Raw genomic sequence first — 26062 nt, 5'->3', positions numbered from 1 at the left:
GACTTGTCTCAACCCAACAGCTGCCATTTTTTCTTCTTAGAATACTAAACCTCTGAGTATAAATCAATGGCAGGACTGAAATTAAGTCTATTCGAAGGAAAAATTCAAAAAAAAAACAAAAAAACTAGCCAGTGGAAAAAAAATATATAGTTTTACTTCATTTAGGACCGATAGCTATTGTCTCAATAAGTTTTTAGCGTAAAATGTTATTTCGAAAACAAATTTATGCGGCTGTGGAAAAATAGCCTAAAACCTTTAAAATCTCAGTAATGCTTAGAGTGTTAAGTTGAATCTTGTAGGGTAGTGTTGAGGTGGATTTTGAACTAATTAAAGGCACCATGTGTATATTACTACTACCAATACTAATGCCACTACTAAGGATAATAGCGTTAAGGTTAAAGTTTCGGGAAGTTTTTAGAGGGAAGTTTAAACTAAATTAAAACACAACATATGTTTACAGGTTGTTGGATTAGAGCATTAAGTCGAAACTTCCAGGACATGCTTAGGGGAATTTTAATCTCACTGTTTCCACTATTGCTACTGCTAAGACGACTACGTCTAGTGAAGCTAGGGGTATTAGAGTGAAAGCTTTAGGGAATATTTTGAGGATTTTAAACTAAAATAAAACTACTATGACCTATACTATTGAGGCTAAGATTGTCAATAAGATAGTTTCAAGGCATGTTGAGGTGAGTTTTGAACTGGCCAAACTTAAAGCTCATTAGTTCAAAATTTTACTGTAATTTTAATGTTTATTTTCAATATTAAGTACAGAAGAAAATATTTGTAGTATCATTCGTTTTCAGTACAGCTCCAACGACGCAAGAGGTTTTAGAATTTTACAGAGAAAGAAGGAGGCAATACCCGAACTCCTGTTTGTATTGATTTTGTTTGTTTCAAGCTTAATTTGCATAATGAATTTAAGTTTCAATACTTTTAAGATTTATTTATTCATTTATATTAGTATCTATTGTATGTTTGTTTGTATTGATTGTCTATTTAATTTCTATTCGTTTTGAGTTTCAATTAAGCTTCAATGGCAAAATATTTTTTTTTCGTTTTAAGCTTGATTTACATATTCAATTTAAGCGTTATTCGATTTAAGATTTATTTATTCATTTATATTATTACTCGTTGTATGTTTTTTTTATACGATTTCTGATTTTATTTCTGTTCGTTTTGGGTTTCATTTATTCTTTAATAGTAATTTTTTGTCGTTCAGAGTTTTAATTTTAAAAGATATTTGTATTTGCTGGTTTTAAGTTCAAAACAGCCTTTACTTTTCTTTGAAAACTTCTTTTTTAGAAAGTTTTTTTTTAATTCATTGTGTTGCGAGAGCAACACTTTGGTTTTGTCCCGTTTTTTTTTTTTTTTCCTATGCCGCCGATCTTGACTCATTGGTGGAAACTGGTGAGGGTCTAACCTGTGCGGTTTCTACGGAAAGTGTGGACCTCAGGCTGGATTGATGAATATGACATTACATTTTGGAAAGCTCCGCAGAACACTTGCCTGGGGCCAAAAAGGACAGTTTTTGCTTGTCAACGAGCCAGAGCCTATGGTGTGCAAAGTGAAGTACAGTTATATAGCCTATGTCAGAGAGGAGTATCTGAAGTTGTGCAGCCAAGCTTTCGTTTCATCAAACCATGTTTCTGCTTTCGAGTGGAAAGCTCCGTTCTAACAGGCAAGCAGGCAGGCACCACCTTCAAATTGAAGATGGACTAAAATCTATAAGTGTTAAATATATGCGGCATTTACCCGGCCCCGCAGCCATTATATCTTCTTTGAGTGATAAATAGAAAAATTTACAGAAGCAAAAAGCGGCAGTTCCCCACGGGTCCGAAAGTGCTGCCGTGATTTCGGCTGGGTTTATCACTTGTTTTTTTCGGACTTGATATTGAGGTAGAGAAATGTTATCAGATGTACCTCTTAAACTTTAAAAATTCTGTCATTGCTAAAGAAATTGGAGCTTATCGTTTGCTCATTTCTAAGTGGCGACGTTAAAAAGTTGGCCTAAGGCAAAAAAAAAATCAACTTTTGAACTAAGACAGATAGATTTTTTTTCCGACGGCAATCGATAGCTCTTGATGAGCTGATCAAAGTATATGTCATCCATTTTTTGGTACAAAAATTCCTTCATGAGATAAACTAGTTTGAAAGTTTCAAGGGGTTGACAACTTCAATAGTAGGGTACACACTGAAACCAAAAATAGGCCGATACCAATTGTGAGAAAAGTAGAGGACTTATAAGCAACAGTCGGCTGTTAGGCCATAATCATCTTCGGTAATAAGGGGTTTACAACTTTGGCTAGTTGGTGTACCTATTATTTGTCTCGAGTGTATTTGATTTCGAGTGTAACTGGAGTGTTCCAGTGGTAAGACATGTAGGTGACTTGTAAGTAATAATCTTCTATTAGGCCAAAATCATCTTTAGTGAAGAGGGGTTTGTAACTTTTGCTAGTTGGTGTAGTCTACCCATACTCACTGTAACGTAGACTTAAGTGTTTAAGCAACGGGTGCAAACGATAAGGTAAAACAACAAGGCACTTTCGTAATAATTAATAGAGTGTCACGTATGGTATTTTGATCCTGAAAAGTTATGAATAGCTTTATAATTTCAACTAGATCATATAAGATACTGTTTTAAGTTTTCATCCGTCACGATGTCTACGATTGATAAGGATAACGTTCAACTGGCTGCAAAGTCAATTTAGTCCCTTCTTTCGGTATTATCGATAGCTTGTGATGAGCTGATAAAAATATGTCATAGTAGTTTCTTCATAATTAGCAGTGTCATTTATGGTATTTTGATCCTGAAAAGTTACAGATAGCTTTATATTACCAACCTGTGATATTATACCACCAACATAATACCAATTGTATAGTATTATATAATACCAATTATATAACGTACTGTTCTAAGCTTTCATCCGACACGATGTCTACGATTGAAAAGGATAAAGTTCAATTGGCTGCAAAGTCAATTTAGTCCTTTTTTCGATATTCTTTTGTTATTTATTTTTTTTTTTTAACGGTGAGGAATAGCCTTTGATCATGTGATTACTGATCACGTTCTTCTTTGAACATAACGTTTTAAAAGCTTCGATAGGCTGACAACATAAGCGTTTAACCGATAACAAAGAAACAAAACCAAAGTGTTGCTTTCGCAATAATTTATTTGGCGAAGCCGGACAAAGGCTGCCGCTTCCCGTTGCTCAAGCAACTTTGTTCGTTTTGATTGCAAAAAGTTTCAAGTTCTTAAGAATTCATTATTTCAAAATTAAACTTCTTTTCAACATCAAATGTTCATCAAAGTATCAAAACTAGTATCAAACTAGCAATATGAAAGTAAAAAAAAACATACAAAGTAAATAAAGTATCACAGGAAACAAAGTATTAAAACAACAATAAGCAACTTACGTAACTTACAGCCCTTGTACCGTTAATCAAAGTGGCCAGGTAAATCACTAGATTCAAGTTTTTAAGTAAACAAAGTGTCAAATTATTAATAAGCAAATTCTGTAACTCAGAGCCATTTCCCTGTGGCTAGGGAAGCATAGCTGTTTGGCCTTTGAGCTTTTTTGAGGAAAATGGCAATCTCAAAATTTTGACTTGATGCCATTTGCAAAAGTGGGGCGAAAGCTAGTTGCCCACCGATCACTTTTAACTCTCAAAAAGGACTAGAAGTTGCAGTTTCAATTGACCACTTTTATTAGTTTCAATCCTTGCCCCACGGGCTATGAGGAATTTCTCAACCCCTAAGTTAAAGTAATTTGGATTTGGACTATTTTGAATTTCAAAGTTTGGATAAGATGCATTTGGTGGGGAATGGCACAAAGGAGAAGGGGAAGCTTGTCACTTTTTGTTCACTTTCGATTCTTAAAAGGGGGATAATAAATTTCAATATCCGATCGCTTTCCATGGAAGCTTTATATGTTAACGATAGGCTGTTAGTGTAACTTAAAGCCCTTTCCCCCAGGGCTGGGAAGATTCAAATGCGGAACCGTAGCTGTTTGACTTTTGGACGATTTGAGGAGAATGGCTAACTAATAATTTTGATCCGAAGCAGGAGTTTTTAGAAAAAGACCCAATAAAACATCGAAGGCTTATGGTCATAATGATCTTTAGTTTTCTATTGGATAAAACCTAGTAACAGAAAAAAAATAATGAAAAAACCGAAATAACTTTACATAAGAGATAACATTCACAAGCGGTATCTAGAGCTATCCTCCCATTTGCGCTGCAAACGGTAGGATATTAGGAGGTCGAGTTTAATGCTAAGAGGTGGGCGGGGCTCTTTGTGCACAAACTTCACTAATCTTAGTATTTTTTCACTAATCTTTCACCTATTTTCACTAATCTTAGTGCACAACTAAAAAAAAATAATAATAATACAACAACGAAACCTTATTGCCTTTATGACCTTCAGTTTTCTATTGTCTAAAACTTAGTAGCAAAGATAAATTAATTAAAAAAATTAAATAACTTTAATCAAGAGATAACCATTCCCAAGCAGTATTTAGAGCTATTTTTCCATTTGCACTGCAAATGGAAGGATATAAAGGGATTGGGTTTAAAAATAGGGGGTCAGCAAGGCTGGCTGTACACAACCTTTCCATGGTGGCACAGTATTCAGTAATCTTAGTATACAACTGAAAAAAAAAAAACAACAATAAAACATCAAAACCTTATTGCCTGTATGAGTTTTAGTTTTTTTTATTGTCTGAAGCTTAGTGACAGAAAAAATTTAATTACAAAAAACTTAAATAACTTCACATAAGAGATAAAAACTCACAAACAATAGGCTATACAGAGCTATCGTCTTATTTATACTGCAAATGTGAGGATATTAGGGGGTAGGAATTAATGCTAGGGGGTGTGTCATTTGATTCCAAGGCTTATGCAACCATCTCTTTCATATGCCCCCACAGCGTAAGTTACAGCCCTTTTCCAGACTCTTGGGGGGGGGGGTATGTTGACGCCGACGTTTTAGTTATCGGATCGTTGGACTACTTCAAACAAACTGGAAATCTAAAAATTTTGATCGGATGCATTTAGAAAAAAGGTTGTTTGGCTGGGGTGGGGTAAATGCTCTCCGTTCCTTTTTGACTCATAAAAAGGTAACTAGAACTTTCAATTTCAAATCAAATGAACCCCTTCTGAAGTTTATACGACCTCTTCTTACATAAAACCAGATGTGTCCCGGGCATAACTTAAAACACATGCCTCTGGGCTCTGGGGTTTGTTTCAACCTTCAAACTTATATTATTTGATGTTTGAACTATTTTCAACAAAATTAACATCTCAAAATTTTTGTCGGACAGTTTGGGGAAAAATAGTGGAGGGGTTGGGGTGGGCTAATTGCCTTTCTATCTCTTCTGACTCTTTTAAAGTGAACTAGAACTTTCAAGTTCCAATTAAATAAGCCTTCTCTGAAGTTTATACGAGCATCCCTTCCATGAGAACAATATATGCCCCCAGCGCATAACTTACAACGCCTGCCCCCAGGTCCTGGGGGGTTGTGTTGACACCAAAGTTTTGTTAGGTAACCTTTTAACTGTTTTTAACAAAATAACTCTCTCAAAATATTTATGTGATGCATTTGGGAAAATGCGCCCTATCTCAAGCTTATACAAACATCCCTTCCATAAAACCCCTATATATCTCCAGGGTATAACTTACAACGCCTGCGCCCAGGCCTCGAGGAGTTCTGTCGCACATTAAATTTCATTATCGAATACTTAAATCATTTTTAACGAAATGGCTATCCCAAATTTTATCTGATGCATTTGGAGAAAATGAGCGGGGGCGGGGGAGGCAGCTGCTCTCTGATCACTTCTGATTCTTAAAAAGTGAACTTGAGCCTACAATTTCTAATCAAATGAGCCCTCTCTGAAGTTTAAACCAGCATCACTTCCATAAGAATCTTATATGTCCCCAGGGCATAACTTACAACAACTACCCCCGGGCTCTGGGGAGTTGTCTAGACCCCGGAGTATTTATCTTTGATTTTTGAAATATTATAATAAAATGGCTACCTAAAATTTTTTATTTGGTATATTTAGGGAAAAAGATCACTTTCGACTCTTAAAAAGGGCACTAGAACTCAGGATTTCCGATTGACAGTGCCCCCTTTGAAGTTTATACGACGAACCCTAATATGTGAAGTGCCTCTGAGGAAAAATAAGTAATAAATAAATAAAAAAACATTGGAGCCGTATGGTCTTTAATATAGGCAAAGCTATGGCTCTGCCTGTGATAAAAAAAAATATTGTTACATAATTCTTTTTCAGTAAAGCGCAAATAAAAAATCAGGGCTTAGACTTTTACAGTTGGGGAAGAGGGAAGGTGATAGTAGCGAAGAAACTCCTATTTTTAGTAATTTTTATTCGTTTTAAGTTTGATTTGAAAATTCAGTGAAATTTTTGCTCGATTCAAGATTCGTTATTGATCTATTTTTTAAGCAGTTATCTTAACGTTTGCTATGATAGCTGATTTTAACTTTTGTCCGTTTTGGGTTCCATTTATTCCTTAATAGTAATTTCTTGTCGTTATGAATTTGAACTATTATAAGAATTTATATCTTATGGCCATGGATTTAATATGCTCTTTACTTTTCTTTGAAAGGCTTAATTTTATGAAAAGTCTTTTGATTAACTAAATCAAATATTGTTTCGAGTTTAGACATTAAATGGAAAGTAAAGAGCAATTTAAAACTTGAAATAATTTTTTTTTATCTTAAAATATATTATAAAGAGATCATTTCTAATTGTACAACGAGATTGTTCAATACACAGGATTGCAGATTTTTTACGATAGAATCTCCAAATTTTGATTAAAATGAACCAAACAATGATAAATCCTATAAAAAATTAATGTAACTGATGCGTCCAGTTTGAATACACTTACCGAGATGAAACTTCATTAGATTATTAAAAGAGTGATTGTTGAAATAGATCCGTTGATTTTTTTCAAGTTTAGACATTCATTGAAAAGTAAAGAGCAATATAAACTTAAAATCTTTATTTTAAAACTTCGAAAGATGTTATAAACTATATATTATTGATGATGCAATAAAAAAAAAATTCAATTTACAGGCTAGAAGATTCTGACAAAAACTTCCAAATTTAAATTACCATGAACTATAACGTGATGTATCCATCAGAAGATTTTGTAATTACTTTCTCTAGTTTATCTTTACTTACCGAGAGGTAACTTCCTGTTATTGTTTAGAGGGTGGACATTGAATTAAATTCATAGATCTCATCAAGCTTAGACATTTACTGGAAAGTACAAAGTAATTTGAAGACTTAAAGCACGGAGTTTAATATCTCGAATGATGTCATAAACTGAAAATTTGTAAAGATACAACAAGATCGTTCAATATAATAGAAATAGATTCTGACAGAACAACCTCCAAATTTGAATTATCATCAACTAAAAAATTATATAGCTATTAAGAAATTTACGTAATTAACTTCTCACATTCGAATGAATTTATCGCGAGAAACCTTTTTGAGATTGTTAAAGGAAGGTGGGGCTAATCTTAAAAAAAATCGATGGAATTTATCAAGTTTAGAAAATCAGTGATTAATTAAGAGTAATATCATAACTTAAAATGTGCATTTAAGCTACATAAAGAAAACAGGACTAAGGAATTTGTTGAAAATCAATAAAAAATACTCTCAATTCTGGTATTATGTATGCGTTTTCAATGAAAATTTAAAACCCAAAGATGTATCTCATCTTGTTTATAATAATTATTAAAAAATATTAATATAATTGTTGATCAGCATTGGACCCCATATGGATGTTACAATTTTTTCATTAAATAGAGCTTATAATGCTTGAAATGTGAATGTAAAAATTTTGTGTACTATTTACGAAAAAGTCAAAAAATTGATTTACCCAGAGAAACTTTTAAGGGCATTGTCATATCAATTATGAACCAAAAGGTTCTAACACTATCAAATAAGTTAAAAGAATCACACTAACCAGACCATTTATTGCTATAATTTGGTTAATTGTGACCTAACAGGTTTAAAACAAAATTGTAATTGACTAATCAGTAATCTTGTTATCTCAAGGTTCAAGTCAAACTAGTTAAATAAGTATCTTAGCCAATATGTATCTTAGCCAATACTAAAATACATGAAATGACAGAAAAGGAATCTTCGTTTGTAAAAAAAATCAAAATAGTAATTCCAGGGGAACTAAGGCTCCTGGGGCAAGTTCACTCGTACAAAAGCCGGTTGTTATTGATTGAGCAACCAATCATACAAAGATTGGCTTGGCCCTGCCCCACATTATTTCAGCTTCTTGGTTAATTGGGAAAATATTCCCCTCATTAACCAAGTTCACTGTTAAATCATCATGTTATTAAATCATCATTAAACCTAATTTAAATACAGATTAGCCATTTGGGAGGGGGAATCCGCTTAATGGTAAGAGTGCCTTCTAACTGAATTAGATCCTGTTTAAGTTAACTTACTGTTTCTTTTAGGGAAATTTTCTAGTAAACCAGGGAAATCTTGTAAGAAAAGGGAACAGAAAAATATCCTGAAGTTTGACAAGAAAAAGTTAGCATGAGGTTCATGAATTACCGTCTCATGCGGTTTTTGGCAGCGAGCAGGGTGTGTAGTCCATCTTTAAGAGCGAATTTCCGCATCCCCAAATAATAAGTAAGAAAATATTCGTCCCAAACAATGGTTTGTGAATCGAAATTGAAGATGGCTCTGTCAATGGAATTCATTCGCTGTATTAAGGCACAGGTATTGTCACTTCTTGTGCGCCATTCGTGAGTTGTGTAGAACTGAACGCAATCCACCAATTTCATAGCTTTTCTATGCAAACGCACCATGCTAGAAGGGAAAGTCAGGATAAAATTTCGAAAGTAAATAGAAAAGCTGGGACATGTTTTGCTTAGGAGTAAATTAGAAGCAGTTTCTCTTTCCTAACCATCGAAGTGAGTCGCAAATTTCAAAATTCCATTTCTTAGAGTTTTGATTACTATTTAGCGAAAACTCTAATACTAGTTACTATTGAGCTCCTTACTACAGTTCGTTACCAAAAACTGTTTTATTCTGCAGGCAAAATTTTTCGAATTATTTTGTGAATTCTAAAAGCAAAAACCTTCTTTATATGAGAGTTATTTATTCGGAACTCTAAAATTTTATGATTTGGTTTTCTCAAGTAAAGTCTTTTCTAATCTCTTAAGAAATATACAGTACTTAATTGCTTAAACCAGCTCTTTAGTTTGTATTTCTGGAATAACCAAACCTTCGTGCAAATTTTCTATTTAAAGCCATATTTTTTAAATTAGCACTCCTAAAGGCTGGTTTTTCTATACCCTTGCCCCTATAAGCCCGGGTTTCAACTTTGGGTTCCGTATCGGGCTGATTCTTACGCGCGAGATAATTATTGCCATAATTCACATTCGTGAATCGGAGTGAATTTCTCAGTATGACGTTTCTTCCGGATAAAGGGCGACAGTTTATACCACCTACAGGTCCATTGTCCCACTCCACAAGACACAGGCCATATGGTTTATAATTTAAGAAAGTTCAGAGCTCAAGTAATTCGGATTAATGTGGTTTCCCCTGTATTCACCACCTTAAGATATATTTACAGCTTAAGAAAGGCTTTTAGAACATGGGATTGGAAAATACTTCGAGTTCACAGGCCATCATTAGTTCTTTCTACGTACTACCATGCATTTATAAGGTAAAATAATATCTTGCCTCTCCTACCATTGGGTGAAAGGTCTTCCTTAATCTTCTAATATTTTTAGTTAAAAATATTTTCTCTCCTTTTGACAATTTTATCACAAGAATGACTCTAATTTTTCAAGTATACACGACAGTATTTTAAAAGTATGGTGTCCTGCTTAGTAGAAACACTTCAGGGTATTTGCAAACTGAGGAGTTGCCCACAGCGCCATGCAAGTAGAGATACAGAAATTCCCGGGAAATTTCCTCAGAGGCTACCCTACATTGTTGCCTGAGGTACAGATCGATAAGGCTCCAATTTTTATAAGGCTTTAGTTAGTATCTTAACAAACATTAAATATTAAGAAAAAATAATAAAGAAATATATGAAATAAATTCAAATATTAGCTCAGTCGATATGCAACAATGATTTTGATTGATGCAACTTTTTTTAGTTAATATACTAAAACAACATTAAAAATTAATAAAAGAACTGTGATATAAATTTAAATGTTAGGCCAGTCAAAATAAAAGAATGGTTTTGATTGAAGCAACTTTTCTTTAGTTAATATCTTAAAAAAGACGTTAAAGATTAAAAAATGAAATAAATGTAAATGTCAGACGAATCGGAACAAAAAAGTAATGTTGATAGGATAAACTTTCTTTAGTGTATATAAAATCAGTGTTACACATAAATTAGAAAAGTAGAAAATAAATTAAAATGTAAAGCCAGTAGAAATAATACAAGGATTTTGATGGAAATAATTTTTTTTAGTTAATACCTTAAAATAAGGTTAAACTTTAGGAAAAAACAATAGCATACCTTCAATGTACGAACGTACGTTTAATTCAATGTACGAATTTTTTTGTTTCAGACGAGTTGAAACAAAAAATTAATTTTGATATATAAATTTTCTTTAGTATATATAAAACAGTTATACATAAATTAGAAAAATGGAAAATAAATTAAAATATAAAGCCAGTAGAAATAATTCAAGGATTTTGATAGAAATAATTTTTCTATAGTTAATACGTTGCAACAAGGTTAAAATTTAAGAAAAAACGATGACATACTTTCAATGTACGAACATACCTTCAATGAAAACCTTACATGCCCCGGGGGATAGCTTACAACACTCGCAGCCGGGTGTTGGGAATGTTGTGTTAACCCCAAAGTTTTTGTTGTATGAAATTTGGTCTATTTTGAATAAAATGAATGTCTTAACATTCAATCGGATGCATTTGGGAAAAAACAGGCATGGGGGCGGGCTAGTTGCCCTTCAATCACTTTTGACTCTGATGAAGAGATCTATACCTTTGAATTTCTAAACATTTTAGCCCCCTCTGAAGTTCATGAGAACACCTCTTCCATGAAATGCTTATATGCCCACGGATCACAAGTTACAACCCTTGCCCTCGGGCTCAAGAAGTTGTATTGATCCTGAATTTTTTTTTATCTGATCTTTAAAATATTTTGAACAAAATGACTATCTAAATTTCTTTATCAGATTCATTAGAGAAAGAAGGCTTAGAGGGGATGGGACTCATTGTCCACTGATCTGTTTTGAGTGTTAAAAAGTACTATTGAAACTTCTGATTTTCAATTATTTGAGCTACCCCCTTAGCATAACTTACTAATCTTCACTCTGGAGTCTCGAGGGTTAAGTTGACTCCAAAGTTCTGGTATCTAATCTATGAATTATTTTGAGCAAAATTGCTATCTCAAAATTTTGATCGAATTTATTTGGGGTAAAGAGAGCATGGGTGGGGTTAGATGACCTCCGATCACTTTTTACTCTTAAATATAGAAATACAACTTCATATTTACAACCAAATGAGCCTCCTCCAATGTTTATACGATATTCTCTCCCATAAGCCCTTATGCTCCCCCTGGGAATAACTACCCTTGACCACGGGCTTTGAGGGGCTGTGCTAACCACATAGATATTGTTATATGATGGATGAACTATTTTGAACAAAATAGGTATCTCAAAATTTTGACCAAAGTCATTTAGGGAAAAACAGCGAGGGGAAGTCTAGTTATCTTCTGATTACTTTTGACTTTTAAAAGAGAACCGGAACTTCAATTTACAATCAAATGAGCCTTCTCCAAATTTTATAAGACCACCCTTCCATAAAAAAACTTTTTCGCACCGGGAAACAAATTATAACACTTGCCCCCAGGCTCTGGGGGGTTATGTCCACTCCATAGTTTTGTTGTATGATCTTTGGTCTATTTTAATCAAAATGACTATATCAAAAGTTGTACCAGACGTCCTTATAAAAAAAGACCGGGGGGCTAGTTGCCCTCTGACCACTTTACACTATTAAAATATAAATTTCCATTTCTAGTAATTTAAGCCCACTTTGATGTTGACACTAACACCTCTTCGATAAAATCTTTATATGCCCCCGGGTTATAAGCTACAACTCTTGTTCCAGGCTCTGGGGGGTTGTTTCGTACCCTATATTTTGTTATCTGATACATGGACAAAAATAGGCAACAAAACAGGCATCGCAAAATTTTGATCGTTTTAATTTGGGGAAAACATGACGTCGGGAAGAGTTAGATTCTCTCTGATCCCCTTTGAATTAAAAAAAAACTAGAACTTTCAATTTCCAATCAATTGAGTCCTCTCTAAAGCTTTTTCGACAACTCCTTCGGAAAAAACCTTTTCTACCCCCAAGGCACGACTTACAACACTTGCCTCCGAGCTCTAAAAGGTTTTGTTAACCCCAAAGTTTTTCTTATCTGGTCTTTGAACTGTTTTGAAGAAAATGGCTATCTCATAGTCTTGACCAGGTGTATTTGCGGAACAACAGCCTTTTGGGGGCACTTGCCCTCCAATAATTAAATGAATGTATTTTATAATTCACCAATAACACAAAGGCATGGCGATGGAGTATCAAAACAAAGAAAAAAAGAAAAAGAAAGACACATTCAAAAATAGGAACAAATATATACAAAATAAAACACGAATAAACTAGACTTTTCAAAAAAGTAAACCTACTTTTTAAATCTGAGATGGCAGTGTAGCATTATTATACACCATCGGTGACGTAATTGCGCCCCGTTTAATACCTACATACACAGGGATATCAACCGGGACGATTGACCCCTAAATTTTCAGGCGCACCTTTAGGTGCGCCTGAAAATCAATAACAACCCCAATAACAACCCCACGCCTAATCAGCTCCAACATCCCCTGTGAATGAATTAATGAACCACGTGCATTAGTAATATCATACGCGCTAACAATCAAAATTCCTCTTTTTCCCAACAGAATCTACCAATACCGAAGAAAGAGATCTCAATACCTGCTGGAAGTACCCAAGCCCCCGCTGAAAACCGAACTGGAAGTTTGGAATTGTTGACTCTTAAAAAGAACACTAGAATTTCTAATTTCCAACAAAATGAGATTACTTACAACACTTGCCCCTGGACCTCAAAGCTTTTCTCTGAAACAAAAGCATAGGAGGGGGGACTAGATGCCCACCAATCGCTTTTGACTCTTAAAAAATTCACTAGAACTTTCTGTTTCAAATCGAATGACCCCCTTCCAAAGTTTATATGAAGTGGCTTTTGAAGTATATGAAGTATTTCAAAGTATATGTAGTTTGTATGAAGTGGACCCTTCTATATGAAGTTGCTCTGGTAAAAAAAAAATATATATAAATAATAAACATAGAAACCTTATGGCCTTGATTATAGGCAATGCTATAGCTTTATCTCTGATGTTACATTTACTTTAATTTAACTTTTACTTATTTTTTCCTTTTTGATATAAGCTCCAGGACGTGGTGATAAAACATTCAAATTTTTTATTATTTAAAGTTTGTTGTTGTTGATTTTTTATTGTTCCAACGTTTAATTTAAATTATAACCCCTTTTCTCTCTTAGATTTAGAAGCCTATTGTAAGATTCATCCACTTATGGTAAACTTTAAAAGGAATTTAGTGAGATTGTTGGTTACTACTGGTTAAAAAATAAAGTTAACTAGGAAAATCAAAAGAAAAAATGGACAGCCACAGGTTTGTTACACAAGGGAAACAGAAGTTAATGCAAAAAGTATAAATAAAAAAAGGTAACAAAAAAAGATAATGAGAGGAAAAATAAAATGGAGATCATGAATTAGCTCATTAGATGTATTTAACAGCTAACGTTGTAACAAAGCACATATCAATCGAAATAAGTAAGCAAAACTTACAATGGTTTCTTGCCACAAATACGAAAAGCACCGTCTAACAAATACGCAGGACCAATCTGACGTAAGAACTGATCTACACGATGATGGAAGATATTATTCTTGAAGCTTATTCTAGGAAGCCACACAGCTTTACTAAGAGGATATTCATACATCAAAGGATACATAGCATTTCTTAACATGTCCCAGGTAACTGGATTTAGACCAGTAGATGCTAAGAATACGGTAGGAATGGTGTGTTGTCTCCTGCAAATGAAATAAGCATATAATAAGGAAAATATGCAACTGGGAAAATATTTAACAGCTCGTTAGGTAGCATTTTCTTTAAACTCAAAATAGATCTAGTCAGAAAATAGTTTGAAATTGTTAAGAAGATGTTCTGTTAAATGGAATTAGCACGCTCATTGATTGATTTCCCTATATATTTTCAAGCTTCTCTGCTAGGTGTTAATAGTCTTGACATGACTCATTCTGTTATCTATTGTTTTCATAGAGCAGTATCAATGATATAGGCTTTAATCTACTAATGCTAAGAATACAGTGGGTTGAATGATGATGGGTTGCCATCTATGTCTAGTAAAATTATTAAGATAATCTCACAACATACTTCAAAAAGGAGAAACTAAGAAGGCAATTGTAACAAAAGAAAATAAAGTATCAAAGTCAACAATGAACAATAAAACGGAAATTAATACGAACGTTAAAGTAGAGGGTCTTTGGTCACGTTCTGACAGAAGTTTTAGTCCTAAGCCTGCAACTAAGGGCGTTCGTTGCACTAGTGTTATTAGTGTCTGTTTTATCTTTTGTCTCACTGGTGCTAACGGATGTTTTCTTGTTTCTATGGGAAATGTGGCACTATTTCTCAATTTCTTTTGGAAACACATTTATTTTCAGAACCATGATTTAATATTTTTAAGGCATTTTAGGGCAAATCTATTGAAGAATGGAAGATTCTTCGTGGCATTTTCTCCGAGTAACATGTATACGTTGAATCCTTAGTCTTGCCTTTCCACAGCTAATAAATTACATTGAAAATATAAACAGAATATTATATTGTCCAATGGTGTGCACCCCATTTGTGTAGGAAACTCAGATATGAGTTCCAAACTGCCAAAGTGTCTGTATACCCGTGACTAAATATAAAACTCTTGAGAAAGATAAAAATAAAAGCCAAAACCAAAAAGAAAGTGAAAGGTAAAATAATAAAATTTCCCTAGACCTCTGCTGTACTTACTTTAGGTTTAAATTGTACGAATTGTATCACCTGAGAGTTCAAAACACAAGACATCATTGTGGAGAAGATCTCCACATATTGTGGATTGTCGAAGATTGTTGAAGAAGGTCTGCAAAATACAATGCTAAAACTTTTTCCGAGCACTAGGTCGGAAATTTTAAAAACTTGGGTCCAGCCGACTCCACTTTCCAGTTAGGTTAACTTTTTTTCACCCTGCGAGTTAAGGGTTAAGATAATGTAAGCTTTGGTTTGCGGATATTATGGCCATCAAAAGGCCTCTTCGTGAACCTTTCTAATCTTTTTTGACTCATTTTGATCACTAGGATAGGCAGCTTGTACCTTCAGCCTTTTACCTAAATGTGGCCTATGGCAGACATCGCCACCTATTCCCTGGTTTAGCTTATCTCTTGAGTCTTAGAACAGGTTTTGTATCCACTCATCTACTTTTATTCTCTTGCTATGATTAATAACTTTGGCCTTCGACTCTCAACAAGCGAATAGAGATATCAGTTGAATTCGTTCCTTACATAGATATAAAATTTAAATCTATAAATTGAGACGTTCTTAATCAAAGTTCATATGTTCAAGAAAGTAAGCAAAACTGAATTTCAGTAGAATACATCTGGGACTGCATATTTTTGATGCACTTTTGATGCAATTTCTTTATGTTTTTCTTTGACAAGCCTTATTTGGGTTTGTTTTTTATTCTTTGGGTAATTTTCTAATAATTCAGAAATGGTTTATAATGTCTTTGGATTCTACCATATTTGTGTAACTTACCATATTGGTAAATGACCCGAACTTTACCACATTGTGGTCATGATTCAGAAATGGTTTATAATGTCTTTGGGTTCTAGCACATTTGTGTAACTTACCATATTGGTAAGTTACACAAACTCCCGAAGAAAATTCGCTTAGAAATTCAATTTTGGAAAAAAATTATCTCAATGACGTTGCACATATGAAAATGTTTCAAGAAAATAAATTATATATTCCCCCCCCCCTCCGAAGTGATCCGTTTCGACTCTTTATTGATTAAAAATGCAACATTAATAAAAAATTTAGCTTTTTGTAAAGAACCGTGTAAGTGTAATGAGTCAATTTACAAAATGAATTTTACGTAGTTTAATAATGCCTAGACCACAAATGAACAACCTGGACCAACAAATCTAAGAAGACCAATCCGAGAAGCTAAGGAAAAGGTATTGAAAAAATATATAAAGTAATGATAAGCGAAATGCAGAGCAAAGAAATATATTGTTAAAATGCCAGCATCAACGCCAACTACAACGATTCAAAAACAAAGAAACATGCAGTTACAAGACGCGTGACAACAAGGAGGAGAACTTTTTTATTAAGTCATAAAGGAAGTAGAAAAAAGTATTACATTAGAGAAATAGCACCATTACAATCTTCGACGCCACCAAAACTTGGCACAACTCTCTACAAACCTTCCTAAATGCCATTAGCTACAAAAAAATTAATTACGTCTTTGGAACCTTTCAAAGTTATATATATTCCCTGTCTATTTTCCCGAGCAAAAAGCAGCGAAAAAGGTGAATTATTTCAATAAAATAATAATCAATATATACAAGTCTTCCCCATGCCAACTGCCAGAGCCATCGAAATTAGCTACAGAGGTTTTTACTTGGTAAAACTGGTAAATTGATATTTCTGGCAAAAAAAAAAACGATCAAAATATGTCAAAACTTTCAGATTTTATTTTTATTTTTCCAAGGATGGTTCTATGTAACCTTTGGTGATGCAATGACATCAAAAAGAGGCTTGCATTTTCAATACTTAAGAAATAACCGACAACGACAATCAATAAAATACTAGCCTCCCGTGTAGCTATGTCGGGGCCTAGACAATGAAATCAAGTTGAGGCTCAAATTGCCTGAAGCTAGAGGATAAGTGATAATGAGGATATGTATATACAAGCCTGCTGCGTAGCAACGCCGGTTTCCAGCCTTGAAATCAGCCACATAGTTTTTCTTCTCAAAACTGGCATATTAACATATCTAACAGAAAATGATCAAAAATAGATCACAGCTTTAAGGATGAATTTGCATTTTTATTCTCGGGATAGTTGTATCGAACGTATGATGATGTCATAAAATGAATCCTCAAGAGCCCCCCCCCTCCCCACTTGCTGCGGATAGACGACAAGTGGAAACAAAAATCAATAGATACAAACTTGCCACGTAGCTGTACCGGGGTCTGGCCTCTAAATTGACTACACAGTTGTTTTTTTTTTTGGTATAATCGGGCAGGTTGACATATTTGTCAACAAAAACAAACTAAATAGGTAAAAACTTTAAATAAAACTTTAAATTTTTTCCAAGGTGGCTGTATCAAACCTCTGCTGACGCCAGGATATATGCTTCAGTTTGAAGTAAAGCGACAATAGAATCAATTTATATATATAAAAATAAGTTGTCTGTGTGTGTGTGTGTGTGTGTGTGTGTCGAGTGACGTCATGTTTGTGTGTCGACTGACGTCATGTTTGTTGATTGACGAAATTATTCACCGGGACATCGGGACACAAATGACGACCGGGACATAGGGAATATAAATGACGACAGGGACACTCAAAGAGAAAGCGACCGGGACACAAGGAATGTTCGATTAGCAATCACCATCAACAAAGCACCGGGACACAAATGACGACCGGGACACAGGGAATATAAATGACGACCAGGACACTCAAAGAGAAATTACAGACCGGGAAATCGGAACACAAATGACGACCGGGACAAAAATGACGACCGGGACACCGCGACACAGGGAATATAAATGACGACCGCGACACTCAAAGAGAAATTACAGATTGGGACACCGGGACACAAATGACAACCGGGACACAGGGAAACAACAACAACGAGGACGCCGGGGGGCACAGGGGGATATATAAATGACGACAGGGACACAGGGAATGTTCGATTAGCAATCACCATCAACAAAGCTCAAGGGCAATCATTAGAATAATGAGGTATAGATCAGAATACAGATTGTTTTTCCCATGGACAATTATATGTTGCATTTTCAAGAGTCGGTAAACCTGACAATCTATTTATATGCACAGACAATGCGACACCCAAGAATGTTGTACATTCGCAAGTTTTACGTAGTTAAATATATATATATATATATATATATATATATATATATATATTCACAGGTGGGACACAGGGACACAACTACAATGGCGCGTAACTAATATGGCGCGTAACGACTTGCGCGCGCGGGGGGCTTGGGGGGGGGGGGGGGTTGCGAAGCGCCCCCACCAACTAGGTGTTGGGGTGGCACGAAGCGCCACCCCAACAGCTAGTATATATATAAGGCTTTTGCATAGCCGTGCTGGGACTCGGTGATGATCTATACATGTAGCAGGTTTAAGAAAACTTGTTAAGAGCCATACTTTTGGGGGGAAATACCATAAGTAACGTCACTTTAATGAGCATATTTCAAAAGCTGACATACGTAATTTTTGCCGCAAGAGTATTTGAATCGATTTTACGGTTAATGACACAAGCAAGATTACATAAGAACCATAGTCAAGGAAAAAGTACCAAGTGTAATGAGTCTATTTGCAAAAGGCGTTTTCAGCAGTTTCACAGTACGAAAATGAAGAATACATAAATATACAGCTAGAATATTTGTGTTTAACAAAGGTTACAACAAATAAAAAAAGTGGACAAAGAAATTTGCGATTACAAGATCTGCGACAACGAGGAGTAGAACGAATTGAAAAGGCAAAAATGAAAGTAAAGAAGAAGAAAATGATGGTGTTTTTGAGGAAAAACACCATCATACCCTTCTATGCCAACGACATATGGTGCAAAACCCTGTACAAACCTTCAAAGATACCGAAAGCTATGTAAATATTAATAACGTCACTGGGACCCTTTGACTTTATGAAATAAAAAAAAAACAAGTTTTTTTAACGGAAAGTAAGGAGCGGCTTTAAAACTTAAAACGAACAGAAATTACTTCGTATATGAAAGGAGCTGTTTCCTCATCAACATCCTGGTCTTTAGGCTAAAGTTTGATTCTTTCTCTTAATTCTACTTTTTAAAACAGTAAAAAACTTTAGCGTAAAGAGCGGGGCGTTGATGAGGAAGCAGCCCCTTTCATATACCAAGTAATTTCTCTTCGTTTTAAGTTTTAATGCCGCTCCTTTTAATCCAGTCCCAGTTTGACTCTTTCTCTTAACTCTACTTTTTAAACAGTAAAAAACTTTAGCGTAAAGAGCGGGGCGTTGATGAGGAAGCAGCCCCTTTCATATACAAAGTAATTTCTGTTCGTTTTAAGTTTTAATGTCGCTCCTTACTTTCAGTTAAAAAACTTGTTTTATCTTGTTTAATTTCTGGATGTTTTTGAATTAATGCATGTTTTGATCTTGGCTCTCCGCAGATGAATAATTAAAACAAAATTTGCATACTTATTTTTTTGGCTAAATGGCTTTCTCATAGTTTTTATCGAATGATTTTGAGAAAAAAAGGAGCGGAGGAGGAGGCCCAGTTGCCCTTCGATTTTTTGGTTACTTAAAAAGGTAACTAGAACTTTTAAATTTTTACGAATGTTTTTATTAGTAAAAGATATAAGTAACTTACAAATTAGCTCAATAACCATTACTATATATAACCATTAACTATATGTGTCAAATATTCATTACGATATGTAGGCACTGGTCAAAGATTGTAACTTGTAGCCCCTCTCACGGGGACTATAGGGGAGTAAGTCGTCCCCAATGATATAGTTATAAGGTTTTTGACTACGCTGAATAAAATGGTTATCTCAGAATTTTGATCCTGTGACTTTGGGAAAATAATTGGCGTAAGATGGGGCCTAAGTACCCACCAATTTTTTTGGTCACTTGAAAAGGGCACTAGAACTTTTCCTGTCCGTTAGAATGAGCACTCTCGCAAGATTCCAATGGGTTGATACGATCACCCCTGGGAAAAAGAAAACAAAAAAACAAAAAAACAAATAAACACACATCCGTGATCTGCCTTTCGGCAGAAAATACAAGATTTCACATTTTTGTGGACAGGAGCTCTGATACGCTGAATCTGATGGTGCGATTTTCGTTAAGATTATATGACTTTTAGGGGTTGTTTCCCCCTAATTTCTAAAATAAGGCAAATTTTCTCAGGCTCGTAACTTTTGATGGGTAAGACTAAACTTGATGAAACTTATATATTTAAAATCAGCATTAAACTCGATTCTTGGTATAAAAATATCAGGTATATTTTTGGTATATCAGGTATCATATTGGTATAAAAATTTCATATTTTAGTTTTAGTTACTATTAAGCCGGGTCGCTCCTTACTACAGTTCGTTACCACGAACTGTTTGATGCATGTACATATTCCCTGTAGAGCCCTAAATTTCTCGAAGAGAGAGCAGCAGACAAAGGTGATTCAATTAGACGATGCCACTTACAGAAAGAATCAATGTGCCCATGTTTGCGGCAAACCACATGATGGCCCTGGCATTGAAATTGGCTACATTTTTTCCTCTCAAAACTGGCATACTCACATTTAATGCCAAAAAAAGACCTTAATGGGTCATAACTTTAAGAAAGAATTTGTATTTTTCCTAAGGTGGTTGAATTGAACCAATGATGGCGGTATAGCATCAAATGGCTCAAATTGTATAGGGTTAGAAGACAATGGTAACGAGAATCAATGTATACAAGCCTGCCTTGGAGTCTTGCCGTTGTCAGACCTTAAAATTGGTTGCATTTATTTTTTTTCTCTTAAAACTGGCATATTGACATTTTAAGTCAATATAAGACCTTAATGTGTCATAGATTTAAAAAAGCATCACCATAGCATCAAGAGGCTCAAATTGTATGGGGTTAGAAGACAAGGGTAACGAGAATCAATGTATACAAACCCTTCATGTAGTCTTGCCAGTGCCAAGGGTCAAAATCGGATACGTTTTTTTTTATTATTATTAAAACTTTCGTATTGACATTTCTAAAAGCAAAAATAAGCTTAATAAGTCAAAAATTTTTGGGAATACGATAGAAAACCGTAAAGAATAAAAAACAAGGATAAAAACAACTAGTAAAAAAAAAAACACACATTGCAATGACAATATTTCGGTCAAGACCTCCGCTTGATCGTCCTCAGTGCAGACAAATGGGGTGCAGAAAAATCCCCTCCTCAACGCCCCGCTCTTTACGCTAAGGTCTTTTATTGTTTTAAAAAGTAGAGTTGTGAGAAAGAGTCAAAGTTTAGCGTAAAGCGCGGGTCCTTTTGAAGGAGACAGCCCTTTCATATATGGAATAATTTCTGTTCGTTTCAAGTTTTAATGTTGCTCCTTACTTTCAGTTAAAAAAACTTGTTTTTGAGCTAATTTTTAATTTAATCATAAAATTAGCAATTATCATTCATCTACATTTAAATTCAGCTCAAGAATAAAATTATTCTTAATGATAAAAATAATGATAAAAAAATCAAATTATGCTTAAGCAGTTAAAAATAGTCTGACTGAGTGGAATAGATGTCTTTGAAGTATATTTTTTGGAAAAGACTAACGCACATTTGAATTCTAAATACATAAAAATTTACTTTTGCTTCAGTGCATCCCAGGCTGAAGTGACCATTAGATTAACAGGGAATTCACCAGGGATCATATCAACAGCCATTTTCGTATGGCAGTACATGGTTTGAAATATTCCAGTTGCAAATCCAGCAATACAACCAGTGGTTCCACCTAGTGAGTCAACCCATCCAGGAATCGGTTCTTTCCATGATGCACTTACTGAGAAAAAAGATAACGGATCGCTGTAAGTTAAGAAACAATAATAAAACGATATCTCAGCCTGTCAAAACAGTTGTTTGGCTGGAAAGATGTTTATTTTTCATTGTTAATTTTCTCTGCAAAAACAATCTAACTTTAAATGTCGTTCCTATGCATTGCTGTAAAATGCAGAATATGGCAACTAAAAACTATTCAACATTTTGAGTCTATTTCAGATATATGGTCTATCGTTTTTAAATCAAAAAGTTTAATATATTCGTCTAGTCTGTTGTACCTGACCTTTTCGGGTTTTCCCAATATTTAAAAGAATATTTGTCAAATATCTTTACTTCTTCTTCATCTTCTTCCGCTATCTTTACTACTTCTTCTTCTTCAGTTATATTTGCTACTTCTTTCTGAAATATTTTTATTTTTTCAGCGTGCTTGTGCAGCGGTTTAAAGGAACTGCTACGATGAAAACTATTTTGGCCTTATTTCAAATGCCAAAAAAGCATTCAGTTCTGTAAGCAAGTGCTTAGTAAGAGTGCTTGAAAAGCACAAGAAATATTTTTCAATATGTCTACTTTCCAAAAAAATTTGTATTTTGTGGCAGACCCTCTTTTACATTACCAAAGACGAGATTTTAATGGTATTGACCTTCTCAGGTTCTCCCAATATTTAAAAGAATTTTTGTCAAATATCTTTACTTCTTCTTCATCTTCTTCTTTTTCAGCTATCTCTATTACTTCTTTTTCATATATCTTTACTTTTTCAGCGTGCTTGTGTAGTGCTTTAGTAGAATTGCTACAATAAAAACTAATGGTACTTCTTTTTTTTTCATAATAAATGCAATTGGTCTATTTTATATAGTTAGTCTGTTTCACGTCGGGGTTATTTCTCAAAAGAACTGTTTTTTTTTTACAAACGTAAGGTAGCGTTGGCTGAAATACTTATAGGATTCCAATTTTAACAATGTAAGACCAGCCTATCATTTGTAAAAGATTTGTTTCCGTATCTTTCTATTTGAAACAAGGAATCTCTCCTAGCTTCAAAACGAATTGCCCATTGGTCTTCTTAGGTCCACATTACTTCAGAAATAGTCGTTTCTTATATTCTCTCCTTTCTGATTATAATGACCACCTGAAAATTGGGACACGACGCATTTTTTCCGTTGGGATGGGACTTGAGTGGGAACACAGCATGGAAGGGGCCTAGCCATGTTTCTATGACTTTGGCTCTTAAAAAAGACAACAGAACTTTTTTTTATGTAACACCTCTCCCAAAATTCAACCACCTCTAATTCAACGCGGTTACCCCTAGATTTTTATACTAGAGACTTAAAACTTTGGATGGTGGGCATTTGACATTCTTGGACATTATGAGCCTGTGGGTCTAGCTATGCGTTTGACTTTATGGTGTTGTGTGTGCGTTTGTGTGTATTTGACATTGTGTGGCTGTGTGTGTATGTGTTTTCCCTCAGTGTGCTTATGTCCCTCTCCTTGCCTGTGTGTCTGACTGTGTACCTGTGCCTCCGTGTTCGACTTTGTGTGCTTGTATGTGTGTTTTCAGTCTGTGTGGTTTTGTCTCTTTGTCCCTGCCTGTGTGTTTATTTGTATGTGTGTCTTACTATGTGATTGTGCGTGTGTATATGTTTTACTTCTATGTGTTGACTCTCTCTTTGTGCCATTGTGTCTGACTGTGTGTGTGTGTGTGTGTGTGTGTGTGTTTTACTTTTGTGTATTTTCGTCTCTCTCTCCGTGCCTGTGTGCCTGACTGTATGCCTTTTGTGTCAGACTTTATTGTTTTTTTTGTGCGTGTTTTTGTCTCTCTCTTTGTTACTGTGTGTCTCACTATGTGTGTGTGTGTGCCTGTGTGTCCAAATTTGTGTGGTTGTATGTCTGTGTATGTTTTAGTGTGTGTTTTTCACTCTTTGTCTTTTCATCTCTTTCTCCATGCCTATGTATTAGAATATTTGTGTATCTCTGTGTTTGACACTGTTGCTGTATGTTTATGTGTATTTGTTAGTGGGTGACCTAGGTTGGGTGCACCCTTGGCCTAGAGTTTGGTCTGTTTGACCGTTCGATCACGTTACCATACCCTGGTGCAGGGTACACCGTGAAAGGGTACTTCCATTTTCTATACTTATGGTATAGTAGTGGTAACCACGAGGTATTCCATGACAATACTTGACCTATAATCTAGCCCATTTGATCATTCGATCATGTTACCATACCCCGGAGCAGGGTATACCATAAAATGTTGCTAACATACTCTATTATTACGGTAGAGTGGTGGTAACTACGAGACATTACATTCCAACATATGGCACCAGTGAGGCTTTCCAATCCAAAAAATGGTGCAGCACCATTTCCACGCCAATATCAGGTAGCAGCCACGGCTACCATTTCAATAGCCACAATCAAGGAAGCACCATTGCATGATGCCAAGTTTGGCAGGTGATTTTAACGCCACGGTTGGAAACAACCAAGCTCATTGCCCTGAAGTCACAATAAATGGAGGTCTTGGCGCCAGATATGAAAATGAAGACTACCTGATAGATTGTGCACTATTACTTTATCATCGGTGGCACATTTTTTTAAGCACAAAAACATCCATAAATAAACATTCTCGTCCCCAGACAAAATGACAAAAAAAACAGTTTGACCACAAATATAAGCACAAAATATGAACAAATCTTAGGGATGCTCGCTTGCTAATTCAGAGGGACATATATAACCTCTAATCATTCACTTATGATAGGAATGATCAAAATGAAGTCAAAATTCCCAAAAGAGAAGATGCCTTTGCCAAAATCACAATTTGACTTCAAAAATCTGTTAGATAGGAACATCAAAAATGAGTTCACCACAGAGCTATCTAAAAGATTTAGTCCTACAAGTTCTGAAGTCAATTGAAGAAATAGATAGAGAATGCATGTGAGGAAAAATTAAGAAAAACTGTGATGAAGCTGCTAAACTAGTCCTTAGTTTCAAGAAAAGACCAAAAGATCAATGACTGTAGAATAAAACGTGGGACTATATTGAAAAACGGAAGCAGTTGAAACTTCTTCTTCCTAACTGCAGTGCCGAGAATCATGTTTTCATCAATCTGACTTACCAAGATCATGAATACATGGTGAAAAAGAATGCCAGGAAGGGAAAAAATTGCCCCCTTGAGATGAAAGTGGAACTAACTGAAGAAACTGCAAGAAGAGGGGACTCAAAGACTCTATACTGTTTAACTAACGAAATCCTAGGGAAACGTCAAAATATGGAAGGCCCTATGTGATACCCAAATGGATGTTTTGCAGCAGATCCAAAAGGTGTAGGGAAAGTCTGGACAGACCGTCTTAAGGCCCTTCTGAACCGTTCTCTCCCTCTAGAATCCCCAACGATTCTTCATATACCGTAACTCAACCTTCCAATCGAGAAACACTCTGGGGATACCACAGCGATTGGTATGGAAGGGAAACGACTGAAAATGGATGATCTCAAGGTGAAGACAGAATCACAGCAGAAATGCTGTGGGAGGACAACTGTCATTCCTTGCTTGACCTTGTAGATCAAGTTCTTCAAGACAAAGTAGTAGTCAGAAAGATTGCCTAAAGATTGGACTAGAAGCACCCTAGTAAAACTTTTCAAAACAGAAGATACCACAAAGTATTTAAACTGGCCTGGTATTACCTCATTTCACTCCCCGGAAAGTTATTCGCTCTCGTAGTCCTCTACAGAATAAAACCACATCTTGAAGATACCTACTCAAGCAGCAGCATGGCTTCCGTCCAAGCCGATCCTGTACTGACCTAATACTTGTCCTCGAAATGTTGCTGGAAGAAACCAATGAGGTGAAAATGAAATTATGCCTAGTGTTCATTAATTTTGAGAAAGCGTTTGACTCGGTATATTACAGTAAAACCATACGTAAAAAAATTACGGTAAAACAAAATTACGGTAAAACATATTACGGTAAAACCATAAGTTTTCATCGTTTTCTACAAAGAAAATAATGATGTGTGGTAACTGGGCAAGGGGATGTGAAATATTTTAAAATAATGACAGGATTAAAGTATGGATGGTTCCCCCTCTTACTGTTCATCCTTGTTGTTGACTACATCTTAGGTAAATGTGAGGCGTATGGGACTGATGCTGGGAGCCGGTAAGACT

The 26062-nt window shown here is 35.1% G+C and overlaps 1 protein-coding gene across 1 annotated transcript in view; it reads right to left on the bottom strand.

Annotated features, from left to right (window-relative positions):
- Window positions 1-26062, bottom strand: part of LOC136028826 (putative fatty acyl-CoA reductase CG5065) — a 70019-nt gene that overhangs the window by 568 nt on the left and 43389 nt on the right. The window contains exons 5-7 of the mRNA XM_065706752.1: window positions 21728-21920; window positions 13913-14155; window positions 8601-8858 (exon numbers count right to left, since the gene is read on the bottom strand). Of these exons, the coding sequence (XP_065562824.1) occupies window positions 8601-8858; window positions 13913-14155; window positions 21728-21920 (694 nt within the window). The remainder of the gene's footprint in view (window positions 1-8600; window positions 8859-13912; window positions 14156-21727; window positions 21921-26062) is intronic.

Source organism: Artemia franciscana, chromosome 7 (genome assembly GCF_032884065.1).
Source record: "Artemia franciscana chromosome 7, ASM3288406v1, whole genome shotgun sequence".
Taxonomy (NCBI): Eukaryota; Metazoa; Arthropoda; class Branchiopoda; order Anostraca; family Artemiidae; genus Artemia; species Artemia franciscana.
Note: the sequence above shows the minus strand (reverse complement) of the source record. Positions and strands in the feature narration are given on the sequence as shown.